The sequence below is a fragment of the Corylus avellana genome, chromosome ca6 (genome assembly GCF_901000735.1).
Source record: "Corylus avellana chromosome ca6, CavTom2PMs-1.0".
Taxonomy (NCBI): domain Eukaryota; kingdom Viridiplantae; phylum Streptophyta; class Magnoliopsida; order Fagales; family Betulaceae; genus Corylus; species Corylus avellana.
Genome location: NC_081546.1, coordinates 6,012,179 through 6,033,459, shown reverse-complemented (window position 1 = coordinate 6,033,459; position 21,281 = coordinate 6,012,179). Strand labels below are relative to the sequence as shown.

General features: G+C 37.6%; 4 protein-coding genes and 1 pseudogene across 4 annotated transcripts; 4 read left to right on the top strand and 1 right to left on the bottom strand.

Annotated features, from left to right (window-relative positions):
* The first annotated feature begins 1,692 nt into the window (after positions 1-1,692).
* Positions 1,693-3,585, top strand: LOC132184669 (probable receptor-like protein kinase At1g11050). The gene is made up of 2 exons (XM_059598388.1): positions 1,693-1,744; positions 2,075-3,585. Exon 2 carries the CDS (start codon positions 2,094-2,096, stop codon positions 3,396-3,398), a length of 1,305 nt encoding a protein of 434 aa, XP_059454371.1. The 5' UTR covers positions 1,693-1,744; positions 2,075-2,093; the 3' UTR covers positions 3,399-3,585.
* A 1,431-nt stretch (positions 3,586-5,016) lies between these two features.
* Positions 5,017-7,862, top strand: LOC132184668 (pentatricopeptide repeat-containing protein At1g77360, mitochondrial-like). The gene is made up of 3 exons (XM_059598387.1): positions 5,017-5,079; positions 5,890-7,444; positions 7,609-7,862. The coding sequence occupies exon 2, from the start codon at positions 5,930-5,932 to the stop codon at positions 7,370-7,372; it is 1,443 nt and encodes a 480-aa protein (XP_059454370.1). The 5' UTR covers positions 5,017-5,079; positions 5,890-5,929; the 3' UTR covers positions 7,373-7,444; positions 7,609-7,862.
* Positions 7,863-11,890: 4,028 nt separating this feature from the next.
* On the top strand, positions 11,891-14,107 carry LOC132184982 (probable receptor-like protein kinase At1g11050). The gene is made up of 2 exons (XM_059598789.1): positions 11,891-12,364; positions 12,628-14,107. The coding sequence occupies exons 1-2, from the start codon at positions 11,914-11,916 to the stop codon at positions 13,950-13,952; spliced, it is 1,776 nt and encodes a 591-aa protein (XP_059454772.1). The 5' UTR covers positions 11,891-11,913; the 3' UTR covers positions 13,953-14,107.
* Positions 14,108-14,646: 539 nt separating this feature from the next.
* Positions 14,647-16,525, top strand: LOC132184964 (pentatricopeptide repeat-containing protein At1g77360, mitochondrial-like; annotated as a pseudogene).
* A 1,114-nt stretch (positions 16,526-17,639) lies between these two features.
* Positions 17,640-21,281, bottom strand: LOC132183860 (uncharacterized). The gene is made up of 5 exons (XM_059597317.1): positions 21,183-21,281; positions 20,603-20,761; positions 19,736-19,787; positions 18,592-18,658; positions 17,640-17,938 (listed from the first exon to the last, which is right to left on the bottom strand). The coding sequence occupies exons 2-5, from the start codon at positions 20,756-20,758 to the stop codon at positions 17,848-17,850; spliced, it is 366 nt and encodes a 121-aa protein (XP_059453300.1). The 5' UTR covers positions 20,759-20,761; positions 21,183-21,281; the 3' UTR covers positions 17,640-17,847.

Below are 21,281 nucleotides of genomic sequence, written 5' to 3'. Positions count from 1 at the left end.
TGAAAATTTAAGAGTTTGTTTGGGATTGCGTTTAAGAAATAGAGATTTTAGGTCCGAAAGAGATTTTGAGCAAAAGCTACATTTTTAAGCTTTTGCCAAAAGTGCATTTTTTTTTTTTGGCTATTTTTAGACTTTTTGAACCATTAAAAGCGCTTTTAATTTTTTTACCAAATGAGTATTTTTTTCTTCAAACGGACTTTTTAAGTGTTAAAAGCACTTTTAGACTCCTCAAACGCAATCGTACACAGGCCATAAGATTAAATTGAAATGATACGAAAATGTTAGGACTAAATTTGTTTTTTTTGTTTTGTTTTTGGTAAAGTTTACTTAATCTCCTCAAACTACCACCTCAATGACAATCTACCCCCCAAACTATCAATTGCGATAATTTACCCCCCAAACTACCAAAACAATGATAATGTACCCCCAAATACTAGCAAAATGATAAAATTACCCCTATAAAATTTTAAATAAGACAAAAATACCCTTACAATTTTGAAAAAAAAAATTAAATTTTAGTATTTTTGTTTCTATTTTAGTAAGGGTAATTTTGTCATTTTGTTAAAATTAGGGGTATATTGTCATTGTTTTGACAGTTTGGATAGTAAATTGTATTATTTGGGGGGCAGATTGTAATTGGGGTGGTAGTTTAAGAAGGTTAAGTAGACTTTATCCTTTTGTTTTTGGAAACAGGTGGCAGGATATAACTCATTAAAAAGCTTTCAATTTTTATTTTTATTTTTTTGCTTGATTTTCACGGATCACCGTAAACTATTTGAATCTCTAATTGGAAAATTCAATCTTTCTTAGCCAATTCTTAAACGCTTTCGTCTTTTCTTGACACCAACGTGGTCCTAAACAGAGGTCAAATTGAACAAGTAACCAAAAATAATTTTTCTCTCAAAAATCAAAATGTTTCTTTTTAACTTTTGTAGAGACACATTTTCTTCGTAAAATAAGAAAGACAATATTTTGTTCAAAGGTTTTTTACCATATAGAAAACAAGAAACTGTTGAAAATATACTAAATTATCAACGGTAACATATCATATTTTTAATAGATGAGCGTTTCCATGCATAAAAATAAGCAAAATTAAGCAATTTAAAAATCTACTATTTTTTTTTTTATAAAATCATAAGGATCCTATTCCCATATATATATATATATATATATATACACATTTAGTTTACCACAAACCTTTTTGACTTCCAGCCAGCCGACATTGTTGATAGTTTTAATCAAAACCACACATTTAATGTTACATGTTTTTGAATCACACCAAGACAAGAAAACATGGGGATGTCCTCCTCCTCATCTTTCCTTCTCTTCTTCTTCTTCTTCTTCATCATTTTATCAATTGATTCAGCTGCTCCATCGTGCCCCATAGATCTCAGCTATGTGGAAACATTCCCATGGGACACTTCATCCTGCCTGGACCCCAACGGGAAACACTGCTGCCAGACCCTTCTCAGCCTCATCGGCATCGGGCTTGCGCAACACCTCAAAGAAACCTCCATGTTCCAATTCCCAGACGAAGCTTCTTCCACTTCTTGCCTCTCCGATCTCCAATCCAAGCTCACCGCCTTGTCGATCCAGCCCTCTGTCGTCCCTCGCTGCTTCCAAAACTCAACCCAGTTCGTCGCTAATCGTTCTAGATGTGCTGGAATCATAACAACCCAAGATTGGAATGAAAAGATGCTTTCAATGACTTCATTGGAAGAATTCTGCAAGGGAGACTTAACCAGTGAGCCCATTTAAATATAATGCAGGGTTATTTAGCCGTTAATTTTTAACTGCAATACTTAAAAATATCGAAATATTCTTAATTTTCTTTACTTTTAAATTAACTGCAATTGAGTGATTTTCTTTACTTTTAAATTTAACTGCAATTAAAAGTTCAGGAGATGTTTTGAACATTACATGATAATTCAGAAGTCTAAACCGGGACTGAGTTTGAATTTCAGAACTTCTGAATTTAATCATTAAACAATTGATGCATAGATTGAACTCAAAATTCTTGATTACAAGGTTTAATCATTTAATTTATATTTCTGACAGGTTTAATTCGTTGTAGCTCCTGCCTTGAAGCTGGCATGATGGTGGATTCCCAGCTGACCAGTTTAGACCCGAATGGCACAAAATGCTTCTACTTCACATGCTTATACGCTGCAGGAATTGTTAACGAGTACGGCCCGAAGAACGCCAGCACTGCTTCCTGCATTCTAGGCTTGCCATTGTCAGCCTCAGCGACGACAGACAAGTCATCGAACCATTTGAGCAGGAACATGATTATTGGATTGTCGGGTGCTCTTGTCGGCGTTCTGCTTGCTGTCGGAGTGATCATCCTGTACAGAAAACGGCGCAAGAAAGATACGCAACAGGCTTTGCATGAAGAATATGTGAGCAGTTTCAGAGCCAGCGTATTACCCAACACGGGCGCAAAATGGTTTCACGTGTCGGAGCTGGAGCGAGCCACGAACAGGTTTTGTCAGAGGAATTTGATCGGTCAAGGCGCACATGGGGTTGTTTACAGAGGAGCTCTTGCGGATGGAACTTTGGTTGCGGTGAAACAACTTCTTGATTTGGATTCCGAAGGGGACGAAGACTTTTGCAATGAGGTTGAGATCATTAGCAAAATTAGACACAGAAATCTTCTCTCCCTGCGAGGCTGCTGCGTTACGAGCGACAATCTGGAAGGAAAGAGGAGGTTTTTGGTCTACGATTTCATGTCGAACGGCAGCCTTGGTGATCAATTGTATGAACAGAGCAGAAAGCAATTGATGACATGGCCTCAGCGCAAGAGCATAATTCTTGATGTCGCCAAAGGGCTTGCTTACTTGCATTATGGAATAAAACCGGCGATTTATCACCGAGACATAAAGGCCAACAACATACTTCTTGACTCGGAAATGAAGGCCAGAGTGGCGGATTTCGGCCTGGCCAAGCAAAGCAACGAAGGCGAGTCTCATCTCACCACCAGGGTTGCCGGCACGCATGGTTACTTGGCGCCAGAGTATGCTCTGTACGGGCAACTAACAGAGAAGAGCGATGTTTACAGCTTTGGGGTTGTGATTCTGGAGATTATGAGTGGGAGGAAAGTGCTGGACACATCAAATTCTGCAGTGCTGTTGATCACGGACTGGGCTTGGATGCTTGCAAAATCAGGAAAAGTGGAAGAAATATTCGATGAGGGGATAAGAAAAGAAGGGCCAAAACCTGTGATGGAGAGGTTTGTTCTCGTGGGGATGCTTTGTGCTCATGTTATGGTGGCTTTTAGGCCCACCATTGATGTGGCGCTTAAGATGTTGGAGGGTGACATTGAGATTCCTAGATTACCAGACAGGCCATTGCCGCTTAGTCACGAGTCATTTAGATCTTCTCTGCACTGGAGTTTTTGAGCTGCCCAGTACGAATACAGTGTAGGCTGGAAAACCCAGATCTTCAAAGGTGCATGGCTATTAATTTAGTTATCCAATTTTATAGAATTAATTCAACTCTGAAATCACACTGAATGTAATGTTAGATAGAAGATGATCATATTTGTAACCATCAAAATGTGCATAGGTTTCTTGTTGGTAAATGTTACCTCAGTGAATTTTTTGTTCTTAACAAAAGCTTTTCCTTTACCCACTCTTAAAAGGATAAACTCCGAATCCAGGAATAAAACATAACTAAAGAATACGTGACTTTTATTCTCAGTTTGCAAGCCCATTCGGACGGACTAGCGAACAGACGTCTCTGGAATATAGCATGTTTGAATGGCCTAGCGAATAAATACTACTGTAACTCCACTAGAATGCTCCGTTTGCAATCCCATTTGAATGGGCTAGCAAACGGAGGCTTCTATGACTATTTCTTAATAACTCGTTTGACCTGGTAAGCATTGGAATTAACAATCCCTCATCACAACAGGAAGCTTCCTCCAATCCGATGAAATTCAAGATACAACCTCTTTAGTAAAGATGGTCAAGCAATCAATTTGCCACCAAATGAAGATATTTAACAAAGAAAAAGCAGAAGAAATTAAGAATGCTACTAGAAAGTTCGTTAATAAGTACTCCATCCTTACGAGTTCATGTAAAATGTGCAAGATAAGTAGTTGGATATTTATAAGTCAGATAAGTTAAACGGTTGATAAAAACATGTTTTGGTTTTTATAATTTATTCAGCTAGTCCCAGTCAAAGCCAATGCATCCTCTTCACGGCCAGCCGACCTTATTGACCAACCTTTTGCCTTGTCGCTTGTGAGGACAAGCTATTTCATAGTTTAAGGTTAGTGATGCTATTTAACATATTGTTATTCTATTTATATATAATTTGGTGATGTAATTGTGAAAAGTAATTTTTGGATTAGCATTCGTAAGAACTAAAAAAAAAAAAAAAGGAAAAACTTCACTCCCAGTATAAGCGGTTTTATAATCATAATTTTGGAGTTTAAAATTTTACAATGTCAATATCTCATGTTTTAACTCCTATATATATATATATATATAGGAGTTAAAACATGATTTAATAAAATTCTGATGACCCATGATTTAATAAAATGTCTTCCTGTTTTAACTCTTAATTTTTAAACTTTGAAGTTATGATTGCAAAACTATTTATACTTCGAGGAGTGCAAGTGAATGACATCTCTCCGTCTTAGCATTACCCCAAGATTTAATATTGATGTATTTATCGGTGTAAATAATTTCACTCCATTTAATATTTTTAAATAATGTGCCAACATATTTATCACATTGTATCATTTACACCGTTAAATACAATCTTAGATCTCGATTATAAAATGATATCTCTCCGTCTCATAAAATGATGAGGGCTTGTGGGCCTGTGGCTGCAACCTGTGAATTGCTTAGAACAAGAAAAGAAAAGCAGGCCTGGTTTCTTGGGCTTGATTTGGGCTTTCTTCAAACTAAACTCGGACCCCGATCCAAACAATTTGGAAAGCTTGGGCCGACACCTGCAGATTTGCAGCGTACTTGTAGAGAAGGATGCGATTATTTGATGACCGCAGGTCCGCAACGTCTCTCTGGAAGTCCACCACATCGCTGAGCTCCACCGAAGGTCCGAAGCTAATCGGTAATTCCACTGCTTTCTTTTGAAACTTGGTATTATCGGATCAGCGGGTCAGCAAATGTTCAATTTATTCTTCGTCATTTGTAGTATGTCTCCAAGCTTTACCAGCTTGGAATAATTGCATATGGGCTTTATTTTGTACGCATACGAGTGTGGTAGACCAGGTGTTTGATGAAATTTCTCTTTGTCACTGAAATGCGTCTCAGTAACACCAGCACATCTTCAATCATAGACGTCCAATTCAAACGATGGGATTGCGCATTCTGGGTCATTACCCTGTATCCCATCCCATTGGGAAGTAAGTTTACAAGAAATGAAAAGGGTAGCTTTGATTTCCATTGAACACTTTCTGTTTTTGTTGTTCTGCTGATTTTATGAAAATCACAATGAAGCACGGTTGCCTCTTTTGTCAGAATTTTGTTTGGTTTATGAATTTTCAGAATAACTTTCTTGCCTCTTTTAAAGGTCCAGAATATAATGCTAAGAAGTAGCTTTCATATTTCCTAAGTATACCTTGTTCTTTATTCAGTTCGATAATGATAGAGTGCAATTGCCTCTTCAGAGTTTAAATGAACCCTATCCGTCTGTAGAGTAGTCAATATATTAATTTGTAATAACTAATGTTGTCAGTCTTTTTTCTACAAATACGCTGCGATATCAAATATCAATGTGTCAGTTTGTAATGACTAATGTTAAGATACTTCCACACTCCCCTTGTGGTGCAGATGATCAGGAAGAAACCGCCCAAGAGGGTGAGGGTAATTTTCTTTGAATATTCAACCATGATATTAATGTCACTCATTTTATTTTCAGTGCTTCAGGTGAACTGTGATTCTCAGTTCTGTTCGACAATATGATTAAAATTTGCAACTGCCGCAAGAATCTATTTTTGAAAGGGATGATGTTAGGTAGAATGTTCAGTTCAAGTGAACTAACAAGAGAGGTTTCAGATCCAATGACAAGAATTTGTGAAACTATGATGTCTTGCCCGGCATTAGCTCTTGATACTCCACTTAACCAAAGTGGAATTAGAGTTTCTCCAGATATAGTTGAGGATGTCCTCAAGAGATTCGAGAATGCTGGTATGTTGGCATATCGGTTCTTTGAATGGGCTGAGAGACAACGAAATTATGTGCACAGTGTCAGGGCTTACCACACCATGATCCAGTCTCTGGCCAAGATAAGGCAGTATCAGATCATGTGGGATCTTGTGAATTCTATGAGGAACAAGAGCATGCTAAATGTTGAGACATTTTGCATTATAATGAGAAAGTATGCCTCCGCTCAGAAGGTGGACGAGGTAGTTTACACATTCAATGTCATGGAGAAATATGATATCCCCCCAAATCTTGCAGCATTCAATGGCCTTCTAAGTGCCTTGTGCAAGTCTAAGAATGTGAGGAAGGCTCAGGAGATCTTTGACAGTATGAAAGATCGATTTGTTCCTGACTCAAAGACTTACAGTATATTGCTTGAGGGGTGGGGAAGGTCTCCAAATCTGCCCAAGGCAAGGGAGATTTTCCAGGAAATGGTTGACATGGGTTGCGACCCTGATATAGTGACCTTTGGCATCATGGTTGACGTTCTTTGCAAGGCAGGAAGAGTTGATGAAGCCATTGAAATAGTTAAGAAGATGGATACTGGGACTTGCAAGCCAACATCTTTCATTTATAGTGTTTTGGTTCATACATATGGGATAGAAAACCGGATTGAAGATGCTGTAGGTATGTTCTTAGAGATGAAAAGACATGGAATTCAGCCTGATGTGGCAGCGTACAATTCCTTGATTAGTGCTTTCTGTAAAGTAAACAAGTTAAAGAATGTGTATAGGGTCTTAAATGATATGAAATGCAAGGGAGTTACTCCCAATTCAAGGACTTTCAACATTATTATACGTAGTTTGATAGTCCGCGGAGAGGCTGATGAGGCATCTAGAATCTTTCGCCGGATGATCAAGGTATGTGAACCAGATGCAGACACATATACAATGATGATAAAGCTGTCTTGTGAAAGCGATGCGCTGGATATGGCTCTTAAAGTGTGGAAGTACATGAAGTTGAAGCGATTTGTCCCAAGCATGCATACATTTTCGGTTCTTGTAAATGGATTGTGCAAGAAGGGGGATGTTACTAAGGCTTGTGTGTTATTGGAAGAGATGATAGAGAAGGGAATCCGACCAGCAGGTGGGACATTTGGGAGGTTGAGACAATTGCTTATAAAGGAAGGAAGAGAAGATGTACTCAAATTTCTTCAGGAGAAAATGAACCTTCTGGTCAAGGAGCCTTTATGTGATTGAGAAGCGATGGCTAGCAACATATTAAAACAAGAGCGGCTTATATTGTTGATCCAGCGTGCAAGTGGTTTGCAGGTCTGTGCTCTTCCCTCCGTCACTCTGGATTTTTTTAGCATTTGATTGGATTGCCTAGTTTAATGCTTTTCATTCAAAACCGGATTTAAAATTCGTTTTTGAGCAATCAATATGTTTTGACTAATGAAATCATCCTTACTGACAATTGATTCTTCTTCTAGCAGATCATTGTTGATGGCACCATATAGGACATTACAGAGTATGTAAATGATCAGGAAGTTATACATTTGATGAGGTGACTTGATGAAAGATAACGAAGTGGGAAAGAGTAAAAATGATTTCAAAGTTTCAAGACTAGAAGGAAAAAAGTGACTGGTAACTCGCACAAACTCGGAATGTGTTTGTATGAACTATGTAGATTTGTCTTTCAAGTATTATTAACCATATGTGATCAAACAAATGTAATTGGTTTTTCATATTTGCCGCCTTCATTGCCAATTGATATTAGGTGCCTAATCTCCATACGAATGAGGGGGGAACTGTCGTTAAACAAAGGAACGTGTTAATATGAGGAAAATGAACTTATAGCAATGAGGCAAATAGCACATAAATATTTGTACTATATTTTTGGGATTGTGTTTGAAAAATGGAGCTTTTAAGTCAAAAAAAATGTCTTTTTGGCATAAGCTTCATTTTTAAGCTTTTGTCAAAAGTGCATTTTGGTAATTTTAAAGTTTTTTGGACTATTAAAAATGCTTTTTTTTTAATCAAACAAGTACTTTTTTCTTCAAATGAATTTTTTGAGTGTTAAACACATTTTTAGGCCTTTCATAAACACACCCAAACAAGCCCCAAGGCGTAAACACCAAAACATCCATTGCTGCCTAGGTCTACCCTGGTAGAGCCGAAGCCAGAGCATAGCATCCAGTATAAGTGCCAACATGCCGTCAATGAAAGGCTAAACTACCTCCATCACCAGTGCCAAACCCACCAAAGGTTGAAACCCCACCAACCGTTTATGGACATTTCTTCTCTGCAAATGCTAGTTGTTGGTTTCTAGGCTTGATGTTGTTACCACTGATTTATGTTGGTTACTCTTTGATTTTTTTATTTTCATAATGAAATATAAGTATGCGAATTTCTAGTTCATGATCATATATTAATACTAGTATGAAAAAGCACATTTAATACTAACAGAGCATTATCATGTTTTCTTAGGGAGAAATGCTAAGAGTACTAACTTTTTTACTAACAAATGAATACTAACATTATGTGAAGCTTATTTATTGGTGATGATCAAAACAATTAATAAAGAAAAATGCTACGAATACCAATAAATAAACTTCACATCATGGTAGTATCCATTTGTTAGTAAAAAAATTAGTACCCCTAACATTTCTCTTTCTCGTGTATACGTCCTGATTAAAAGTAGAAGAATAACCCTTCTTGAGTACAAGTTCTCACAATGCTACCAAACGACAACCTTGTAGTAAGACTGATAGAGTTTTGTCCAATAATCTATAGGCACCTATGGGCGAAAATGGCCATTGTTGTCAAATACCTGATACATCTTAAATGATACTCTTCCGTCTTCTTAGGTAAAATGTCCATATAATACTTAAAAACAATGAGAAACAGCTAAAAAAATTCAAAACGGCAGATCATCATAAACTTATTTCCAATCTCAGATCCTTTTTGATTTTGATTCACTTTTGGTGAGCACCATCCCAGAAAGCTTGTTGACCTCATACAGAAATCCAGCTGAGAACAAGAAACTGCACCGGAATATGAGAACATAAAAAATGTCGTCAATATGAAATTCTCAAGATATTTGAAACAGAATTGCAATCTATAATATTGATTGGGCAGAAAATTATCACTTTCCTATTGTTGAAATTCTTCTTAATCTGCCAGTCTAAACATTTCTAGATATCCATTGCAATTGTTCTAAATTCAATTCAATGAGGATCCTAGGATCTACAAGTATCTGTATTATCTCTAAAGCCAAGGCATCCAAAATGAGCCTTTCTTTTTACTTTTCACAGACCAGCAAGACAAAATGAATCTTTCTTATCCTTGGCAGAGCCAAGGGTGGGGGGAATATGTTCCCTGATGTATACATTCATATGAATATCCCGAGAAAAAGTAGTGAACCCTATTTCATAATTATTGCATACCATGTTGTGATACAAACTCGATGGACTGTGCTAGCAGCAATCAGAGCAACTGCTTCTGCTATTATGACTGCAAAAGAGAGGTAAACAGAATTACTTCAGTTTTTATTGTAAGAATGATACAGCAACTTATCAGAAGCCTGCAAGTAACGATTGTTGGTACACAGTGACACTTAAAAAGGAAGCCTAGAGTTACAATTTGCTGTTGAATCTTCACGTGATTATTAAAATTGTTAAAAGCCCAAGGTGCTACAAGTTTCAGAAGCTATTAAGAAGAAAAAACAGCACTTGGGATGATGCTTAGGAAAAAAAAAACAGCACTTTGGATGATGGAGTCCCTAACTTTTCATGTTCATTTTCGGTGGACCTCTGGCTGCCTTTGAATGTAATTGTGAAATCCATATTAGTAAAGAGAGCATTAATTACAAAATTAATTTCGAAAAGGCAATGCCAAAATTGATTATCGGCCTTTGGAATTTTTGGACAAAATTTCATCAAGTAAAGATCCTCTATTTGCTTTTCCCTTTCTTTCAAATGGGCCAAACTTGGAAAATATATATATATAAAATTCAATCTTAATAGAAAGTGCAAAGGAACGCAATTCAAGTACACGGTGAGTACTATAGGGCCCCGTTTGCCAATAGCACTATAGTTAGAACGGTACTGTTTCAGCTACATTACCATTCTTAGATGTGCAGCAAAAAATCTATGCAGTTTTCATTCACGCTTCACACACCCCAACAAGTAACCAATGACAACCTAAAATTTTTTTTTTTCTTTAAAAAAAAAAAAAAAAAAAACATCCCAGCCCAAAACGACACTTTAAAATTATTATTATTTTTTTTCTTATTAAAAAAAATAAAAAACCGGAGAAAGAGATCGGGGTGGCTCCAGCCACCCATTGGCTGGTCCGGCCACCCCCTTGGCCCAAAAAAAGAAAAATTTAACGGGCAGATTTCAGCCACAATTTCAGTTAGTGGTTTCTTTTACCACCTATATTGTACTTCTGTAATGTCCACCCCTCAAATGCACCTCGATCCCCCCCTTCTTTTTTTTTTTTTTTTTTTTTGGCCTTTTAGGGGTGGCCGGACCACCCCCTTAGCCATAGGGGTGGTTGAACGACCCCCATACCAGCCATGGGGGTGGCTCCAGCCACCCCTATCTCTTTCTCTGGTTTTTTTTTTTTTTAATATTTTTCATTTTCATTTTTATTTTTTTAAGAAAAAAATATATGTAATTTTAAGTTGTCATTAGGTACTTGTTGAGGTGTGTGAAGTGTTAATGAAAACTGCGTAGACTTTTTGCTGCACATCTGAGAATGGTACTGTAGCTGGAACAGTATCGTTTCAGCTACCGTGCCGTTCCGTGCTGTTGACAAACGGGGCCTAGAAGAACGACACCCAATTAGGGAGCAGAAGAAAATATGAACTAACTTGTATGCTTGATGATGTTAAATATCAAGGCCTTCCATGCTTCGAAAAATCTCGGTAGTCCATGTATATGTATTGTAATGAATCTGTAGTATAAATGCAATTCAACCCAATCTATATCATTCAGATGGACTTCAACACATAATGTCTCATTAAGCAAACAATATATGAAGCTAAAGCACACTCACCAGCACCCCACCCAGTCCTCATGCCACATGTTTCCTGGAAATTTCCAATGAACTGCAAGATGAGAATCAATCAATTTAAATTGATTTGTTCAATCAATTGTATGAGTTCATACATTAGAAATGACTACATCATATGCGAGCTCAGCTTTTGATTTGTTCAAAGAAGTGCATGCATGATCAAGCACGTACATCTACATCACAACATGTATGGTTATGCATGCTTTTGAATAAAGCAGTTGCCAATTTCTTCTAGAGCATAAAGAAATAATGAACAATTAAGCATGCACGCATACATGTACAAAGAAGTGCATGCATGATGAAGCACGTACATCTTCATAACATGTATAGTTATGCATGCACGTATGCATGCATGTACTTATCTATAGTGCTGCGAATTACTTCATTTGCAACATATATATATATATATATATATACACTAAGTTCTCAACGGTAAATAAGAAGATGATGAAAATATATTAAATTCTCAACGGTAACATATCACATTTTTAATAGATGAGCGTTTTCATACATAAAAATAAGCAAAATTACGTAATTTATTTATTTATTGATTTTTTAAATCGCAAGGGATCTTAATCCCCATATATATATATACCTTTAGTTTATAGTACTGGAGTTTGACCCACAAACCTTTTTGACTTCAGCCGCCATTAAATTGTTTAATGTTCAAGTCACATTTAGTGGTTGAATGTTTTTGAATCACACCAAGTCAAGAGAACATGGGGATGTCCTCCTCCTCCTCTTTCCTTCTCTTGTTCTTCTTGTTCTTCATCATTTTATCAATTGATTCAGCTGCTCCATCGTGCCCCATAGATCTCAGCTATGTGGAAACATTCCCATGGGACACTTCATCCTGCCTGGACCCCAACGGGAAATACTGCTGCCAGACCCTTCTCAGCCTCATCGACATGGGGCTTGCTCAACACCTCAAAGAAACCTCCATGTTCCAACTCCCAGACGCAGCTTCTTCATCTTCTTGCCTCTCCGATCTCCAAACCAAGCTCGCCGCCTTGTCGATCCAGCCCTCTGTCGTCCCTCGCTGCTTCCAAAACTCAACCCAGTTCGTCGCTAACCGTTCTAGTTGTGCTGGAATCATAACAGCCCAAGATTGGAATCAAAAGATCGGTTCAATGACTCCATTGGAAGATTTCTGCAAGGGAGAGTTAACCGGTGAGCCCATTTACATATAATGCAGGGTTTGTTAACTTTTAACTGGAATTTATAAAAAAAATAGGGGTATTAATGTCATTGTCTTATTTTTAACGTCTAAAATTTGACAAAATGATTCAAATTAACTGCAATTGAAAATTTGGTGTCCAAATTAAAAGAATTTGAATAATAGAAAGTCTTCTCAAATCGCATGATAATTCAGAATCTAAACCGAGAAGAACTCAAAATTTTTGATTAAAAAGTTTAATTTATATTTCTGACAGGTTTCATTCGGTGTAGCTCCTGCTTGGAAGCTCGCGTGAAGGTGGCTTCCCAGCTGACCAGTTTAGACCCGAACGGCACAAAATGCTTCTACTTCACAATCTTATACGCTGCAGGAATTGTTAACGAGTACGGCCCGAAGAACGCCAGCACTGCTTCCTGCGTTCTAGGCTTGCCATTGTCAGCCTCAGCGACAGACAAGTCATCGAACCATTTGAGCAGGAACATGATTATTGGATTGTCGGGTGCTCTTGTCGGCGTTCTGCTCGCTGTCGGAGTGATCATCCTGTACAGAAAACGGCGCAAGAAAGAAATGCAACAGGCTTTGCATGAAGAATATGTGAGCAATTTCAGAGCCAGCGTATTACCCAACACGGGCGCAAAATGGTTTCACGTGTCGGAGCTGGAGCGAGCCACGAACAGGTTTTGTCAGAGGAATTTGATCGGTCAAGGCGCACATGGGGTTGTTTACAGAGGAACTCTTGCAGATGGGAATTTGGTTGCGGTGAAACAACTTCTTGATTTGGATTCCAAAGGGGACGAAGATTTTTGCAATGAGATTGAGATCATTAGCAAAATAAGACACAGAAATCTTCTCTCCCTACGAGGCTGCTGCGTTACGAGCGACAATCTGAAAGGAAAGAGGAGGTTTTTGGTCTACAATTTCATGTCAAACGGCAGCCTTGGTGATCAATTGTATGAACAGAGCAGAAAGCAATTGACATGGCCTCAGCGCAAGAACATAGTTCTTGATGTCGCCAAAGGGCTTGCTTACTTGCATTATGGAATAAAACCGGCGATTTATCACCGAGACATAAAGCCCACCAACATACTTCTTGACTCGGAAATGAAGGCCAAACTGGCAGATTTCGGCCTGGCCAAGCAAAGCAACGAAGGCGAGTCTCATCTCACCACCAGAGTTGCCGGCACGCACGGTTACTTGGCGCCAGAGTATGCTCTGTACGGGCAACTAACAGAGAAGAGCGATGTTTACAGCTTTGGGGTTGTGATTCTGGAGATTATGAGTGGGAGGAAAGTGCTGGACACATCAAATTCTGCAGTGCTGTTGATCACGGACTGGGCTTGGATGCTTGCAAAATCAGGAAAAGTGGAAGAAATATTCGATGAGGGGATAAGAAAAGAAGGGCCAAAAGCTGTGATGGAGAGGTTTGTTCTTGTGGGGATGCTTTGTGCTCATGTTATGATGGCTTTTAGGCCTACCATTGCTGTGGCGCTTAAGATGTTGGAGGGTGACATTGAGATTCCTAGATTAACAGACAGGCCATTGCCGCCTAGTCACGAGTCATTTAGATCTTCTCTGCACTAGAGTTTATGAGCTCCAGTACGAAAACAGAGTAGACTGGAAAACCCAGATCTTCAAAGGTGCATGGCTATTGATATGTACTGGAAAGTCTGGAATTTAGTTTTTCCAATTTTATGGAATTAATTCAACTCTGAAATCACACCGACTGTAATGTTAGATAGAAGATGATCATATTTGTAACCATCTAAAATGTGCATAGGTTCTTGTTGATAAATGTTACCTCAGTGAATTTTTTTGTTTTTAACATGAACCCACCCGAAAAAGCGTTTTCTTTACCCGCTCTTAAAGAAAACGTGACTTTTATTCTCAGTTTGAAAGCCCATTCGGACAGACTAGCGAACGGACGTCTCTGGATCGTTTGCTAGCATGTTCAAATGGCCTAGCGAATGGATGCTACCTTGTTCTTTATTCAGTTCGATAATGATAGAGTGCAATTGTCTCTTCAGAGTTTAAATGAACCCTATCCGTCTGTAGAGTAGTCAATATATTAATTTGTAATAACTAATGTTGTCAGTCTTTTTTCTACAAATAAGCTGCGATATCAAATATCAATGTGTCAATTTGTAATGACTAATGTTAAGATATTTCCACACTCCCCTTGTGGTGCAGATGATCAGGAAGAAACCGCCCAAGAGGGTGAGGGTAATTTTCTTTGAATATTCAACCATGATATTAATGTCACTCATTTTATTTTCAGTGCTTCAGCTGAACTGTGATTCTCAGTTCTGTTCGACAATATGATTAAAATTTGCAACTGCGGCAAGAATCTATTTTTGAAAGGGATGATGTTAGGTAGAATGTTCAGTTCAAGTGAACTAACAAGAGAGGTTTCAGATCCAATGAAAAGAATTTGTGAAACTATGATGTCTTGCCCGGCATTAGCTCTTGATACTGCACTTAACCAAAGTGGAATTAGAATTTCTCCAGATATAGTTGAGGATGTCCTCAAGAGAGTCGAGAATGCTGGTATGTTGGCATATCGGTTCTTTGAATGGGCTGAGAGACAACGAAATTATGTGCACAGTGTCAGGGCTTACCACACCATGATCCAGTCTCTGGCCAAGATAAGGCAGTATCAGATCATGTGGGATCTTGAGAATTCTATGAGGAACAAGAGCATGCTAAATGTTGAGACATTTTGCATTATAATGAGAAAGTATGCCACCGCTCAGAAGGTGGAGGAGGTAGTTTACACATTCAATGTCATGGAGAAATATGATATCCCCCCAAATCTTGCAGTATTCAATGGCCTTCTAAGTGCCTTGTGCAAGTCCAAGAATGTGAGGAAGGCTCAGGAGATCTTTGACAGTATGAAAGATCGATTTGTTCCTGACTCAAAGACTTACAGTATATTGCTTGAGGGGTGGGGAAGGTCTCCAAATCTGCCCAAGGCAAGGGAGATTTTCCAGGAAATGGTTGACATGGGTTGCGACCCTGATATAGTGACCTTTGGCATCATGGTTGACGTTCTTTGCAAGGCAGGAAGAGTTGATGAAGCCATTGAAATCGTTAAGAAGATGGATACTGGGACTTGCAAGCCAACATCTTTCATTTATAGTGTTTTGGTTCATGCATATGGGATAGAAAACCGGATTGAAGATGCTGTAGGTATGTTCTTAGAAATGAAAAGACATGGAATTTAGCCTGATGTGGCAGCGTACAATGCCTTGATTGGTGCTTTCTGTAAGGTAAACAAGTTAAAGAATGTGTATAGGGTCTTAAATGATATGAAATGCAAGGGAGTTACTCCCAATTCAAGGACTTTCAACATTATTATACGTAGTTTGATAGTCCGCGGAGAGGCTGATGAGGCATCTAGAATCTTTCGCCGGATGATCAAGGTATGTGAACCAGATGCAGACACATATACAATGATGATAAAGCTGTCTTGTGAAAGCGATGCGCTGGATATGGCTCTTAAAGTGTGGAAGTACATGAAGTTGAAGCGATTTGTCCCAAGCATGCATACATTTTCGGTTCTTGTAAATGGATTGTGCAAGAAGGGGGATGTTACTAAGGCTTGTGTGTTATTGGAAGAGATGATAGAGAAGGGAATCCGACCAGCAGGTGGGACATTTGGGAGGTTGAGACAATTGCTTATAAAGGAAGGAAGAGAAGATGTACTCAAATTTCTTCAGGAGAAAATGAACCTTCTGGTCAAGGAGCCTTTATGTGATTGAGAAGCCATGGCTAGCAACATATTAAAACTAGAGCTGCTTATATTGTTGATCCTGCGTGCAAGTGGTTTGCAGGTCTGTGCTCTTCCCTCCATCACTCTGGATTTTTTTAGCATTTGATTGGATTGCCTAGTTTAATGTTTTCCATTCAAAACCTGATTTAAAATTCGTTTTTGAGCAATCAATATGTTTTGACTAGTGAAATCATCCTTACTGACAATTGATTCTTCCTCTAGCAGATCATTGTTGATGGCACCATAGAGGACATTACAGAGTATGTAAATCAATTGAAAGGATCAGGAAGTTTTACATTTGATGAGGTGACTTGATGAAAGATAACGAAGTGGGAAAGAGTAAAAATGATTTCCAAGTTTCCAGATTAAAAGGAAAAAAGTGACCGGTAACTCACACAAACTCGGAATGTGTTTGTATAAACTATATAGATTTGTCTTTTAAGTATTATTAACCATATGTGATCAAACAAATGTAATTGATTTTTCATATTTGCCGCCTACATTGCCAATTGATATTAGTTGCCTAATACATATGAATGAGGGAACTGTCGTTCAACAAGGAACGTGTTAATATGAGGAAAATGAACTTGTAGCAATGAGGCAAATCGCACATAAATATTTGTACTAGATTTTTAGGATTATATTTGAAAAATAGAGTTTTTAAGTCAAAAAAACGTTTTTTCGGCATAAATTTCATTTTTAAACTTTTGTCAAAAGTTCGTTTTGATAATTTTAAAGTTTTTTGGATCATTAGAAGCGTTTTTTCTTTTTTTACCAAACGGATACTCTTTTTTTTTTTTTTTTTTTTTTCAAACAAACTTATTGAATGTTAAAACGCATTTTTAAGCTTGTCAAACACATACTCAAACAGGCCCTAAGGCGTAAACACAAAAAATCCATCGCCGCCTAAGTCTACCCTGGTAGAGCCGAAGCCAAAGCACAGCATCTAGTATTAGTGCCAATGTGCCGTCAATGCCAACAGCTAAACTACCTTCATCATCGGTGCCAAACCCACCAAAGGTTGAAACCCCACCAAACATTTATAGACATTTCTTCGCTGCAAATGCTAGTTGTTGGTTTCTAGGCTTGATGTTGTAAACACTAATTTATGTTGCTTACTCTTTGAATTTTTTGAGAAAATTACATAGTGAAATATAAGTATGCGAATTTCTAGTTCATGATCATATATTAATACTAGTCTAAAAAGGCACATTTAATACTAATAGAGCATTATCATGTTTTCTCGTGAAGAAATGCTAGAGGTACTAACATTTTTACTAACAAATGAGTACTAACATGATGTGGAGCTTATTTATTGGTGATGATCAAAACAATCACAGAAAAATGCTACGAATATCAAGAAATAAGTTCCACATCATATTAGTATCTATTTGTTAATAAAAAAGTTAGTACCTCTAACATTTCTCTTTCTCATGTATACGTCCTGATTAAAAGTAGAAGAATAACCCTTCTTGAGTACAAGTTCTCACAATGCTACCAAACGGCAACCCTGTAGCAGGACTGGATAGAGTTTTGTCCAATAAATAGGCACCTATGGGCAAAAATGGCCATTGTTGTCAAATACCTGATACATCTTAAATGATACTCTTCCGTCTTCTTAGGTAAAATGTCCATATGATACTTGAAAACCATGAGAAACAGTAAAAAAAATCAAAATGGCAGATCATCATAAACTCATTTCCAATCTCAGATCCTTTTTGATTTTGATTCACTTTTGGTGAGCACCATCCCAGAAAGCTTGTTGACCTCATACAGAAATCCAGCTGAGAACAAGAAACTGCACGGAAATATGAGACATAAAAAATGTCGTCAATATGAAATTCTCAAGATATTTGAAACAGAATGGCAATCTATAATATTGATTGGGTAGAAAATTATCACTTTCCTATTGTTGAAATTCCTCTTAATCTGCCAGTCTAAACATTTCTAGATATCCATTGCAATTGTTCTAAATTCAATTCAATGAGGATCCTAGGATCTACAATTATCTGTATTATCTCTAAAGCCAAGGCATCCAAAATGAGCCTTTCTTTTTTCTTTTCACAGACCAGCAAGACAAAATGAATCTTTCTTTTCCCTGGCAGAGCCAAGGGTGGGGGGAATTGCCCACCCTGGCTCCTCAAAAAATATATTTTACATGAATAAAAAGACATTGCCCCTTTAACTCAAAATAATGTCTCTCCCACTTAGATTAATTATTTTTCCTTTATTTAGTTGCATTCTATCAAAAATACACTTTTTTTTTTTTTTTTTTTTTTTATAAGTAAATAAATTTCAAAAAAAGGGTAGAGAGGCACAACCCTGATAAATACATAAATCATATCAAACGAACTAGTGTTGAGAATGCTTTCAAATATATTCCCTGATGTATACATTCATATGAATATCCCAAGAAAAAGTAGTGAACCCTATTTCATAATTATTGCATACCATGTTGTGATACAAACTCGATGGACTGTGCTAGCAGCAATTAGAGCAACTGCTTCTGCTATTATGACTGCAAAAGAGAGGTAAACAGAATTGCTTCAGTTATTATTGTAAGAATGATATAGCAACTTATCAGAAGCCTGCAAGTAATGATTGTTGGTACACAGTGACACTTAAAAAGGAAGCCTAGAGTTCCAATTTGCTGTTGAATCTTCACGTGATTATTAAAATTGTTAAAAGCCCAAGGTGCTACAAGTTTCAGAAGCTATTAAGAAGAAAAAACAGCACTTGGGATGATGCTTAGGAAGAAAAAAAACAGCACTCTGGATGATGGAGTCCCTAACTTTTCATGTTCATTTTCGGTGGACCTCTGGCTGCCTTTGAATGTAATTGTGAAATCCATATTAGTAAAGAGAGCATTAATTACAAAATTAATTTCGAAAAGGCAATGCCTGAATTGATTATCGGCCTTTGGAATTTTTGGACAAAATTTCATCAAGTAAAGATCCTCTATTTGCTTTTCCTTTCTTTCAAATGGGCCAAACTTGAAATAAATAAAAAAATTATAAGTAATTCAATCTTAAAATGGGGGTGGGGGGAAAGCAAATTTGACAATTAATGATATATAAAGTTCCAATACTCTACAAGTTTATACTATCACGAAGGCTCTAGTTTAGCTATAATGCAAGCGCTCACAAAAGCTAGTAGGATTCGGGGGGAAAACCCAAGTCATGCACGATGTTGTCCAAAACTGGCAGACACCCATGCCCATGTTAAGCACAAACATGGGGGGTGAGCTTGGTACTATTGGCAGATAAGCAGAGAGATATGCACACACAGTCACATAAAACCAGGCTTATGGATGGTGGCTCAGATGTATACACACAAGCACTAAATGGGTATGGGCAAGCAGTGGACTTGACAGACATGGTAAATATATGCACCATGCTTGCAGACTATGATGCCCAAAGACTAGTAAAGTAAGATCCTACTTGATTAATGCCATGCGGACAAAATGTCTTTGACTGGGTAAAATATAGTGTAATGGGTAGGAAAACTGAAAAGGATCCAATCTATATCATTCAGATGGACTTCAACACATAATGTCTCATTAAGCAAACAATATATGAAGCTAAAGCACACTCACCAGCACCCCACCCAGTCCTCATGCCACATGTTTCCTGGAAATTTCCAATGAACTGCAAGAAGAGAATCAATCAATTTAAATTGATATGTTCAATCAATTGTATGAGTTCATACATTAGAAATGACTACATCATATGTGAGCTCAGCTTTTGATTTGTTCAAAGAAGTGCATGCATGATCAAGCACGTACATCTACATCACAACATGTATGGTTATGCATGCTTTTGAATAAATCAGTTGCCAATTTATTCTAGAGCATAAAGAAATAATGAACAATTAAGCATGCACATATACATGTACAAAGAAGTGCATGCATGATGAAGCACGTACATCTTCATAACATGTATAGTTATGCATGCACGTATGCATGTACTTATCTATAGTGCTGCGATGATTACTTCATTTGCTTTTGTTTTTAAATATTTCATTCAAATTGTCTAACCATGGAGCAGAATCCCTCTTACCAACAGTCCCATAGAGTAACAGCTTCTATTGGTAAACATTTTTTGTACATGGGGTCCCCCCATCCCCCTCCTTCCCCCTTCTTCAGACATTGTTATTATTCATGAAAGAAAAAAGCTGAAGGTCAAAATTTCAAAAACACTGCTAACTTCACAGAGTAACTCTTAAGTAAGAAAGCATGTACAAGATGCTCTAAATTAATGTTAGATTAGTGGGGAGGTGCTGTGCACTAATCTGTCAAACTTAGCATAGTTGTGCACGTCAATTTGTAATTTCCTTCTCACCCCAATCCACTAATTAGTTAATTTTGACACTGATTTTGAAAGTAGAATGGACATTGCAAATTAAAATTGAATTAAATTGTTGATTGCAAAAATTTATAGTTTAGAGGAGCTCTAGAACTCACAGTCAGCAGCACAAGAAATACAAGAGAACTGGTGAACCCCCCGAGTATGGTAAACAGCTCAGACGACGCTAACTTCCCTCTGTAAACTTCTTGAAGTGAGAGAATGACCATGAATAGAAGGAAAGAATAGAGCATGGAACTCCCTGCCCCTGCCATGGACTTCCAAGTAGCAAAGACAATTAAAAAGAACAATCAGCAATATTATTCAATAAACATAACAACGATGACTGCCAACTCTCAAATCCACAAGCCCATAAACAACCCTACAAACAGAAAAAGCAAATCATTTCCTCGTCCGAACGTCAAATAAAATGTACGCATATCTTCACATTTAAAAAGAGCAAACGAACCCAAATTCTTTCTCATATGCATTGACAAAGGCACCCGATTGAGAAAACCCTATCTAGCTGTTTGATTGCAAGAGTTTTTCTTTTTTTTTTTGGTTCTCTTTTCTCGGGGCCTGAAGCAGTAAGAGATCTGAGATTGGACAAACTTGTTTTAATTTTTGTTTTCTAATCCTAATGAATAGATTTTCGCGGCAACCAAACAGAGTGTTAAGAGAGTGCGAGAGAAATCATACCTCAGACCCGTAGCTTTTCCCGTAGAATTTAGATCCCCTTCTCTACTCTTCTCCTCAAGGGACAAGGTCAAGTCTTCGTTCCAGTAAAATCACTGAAAT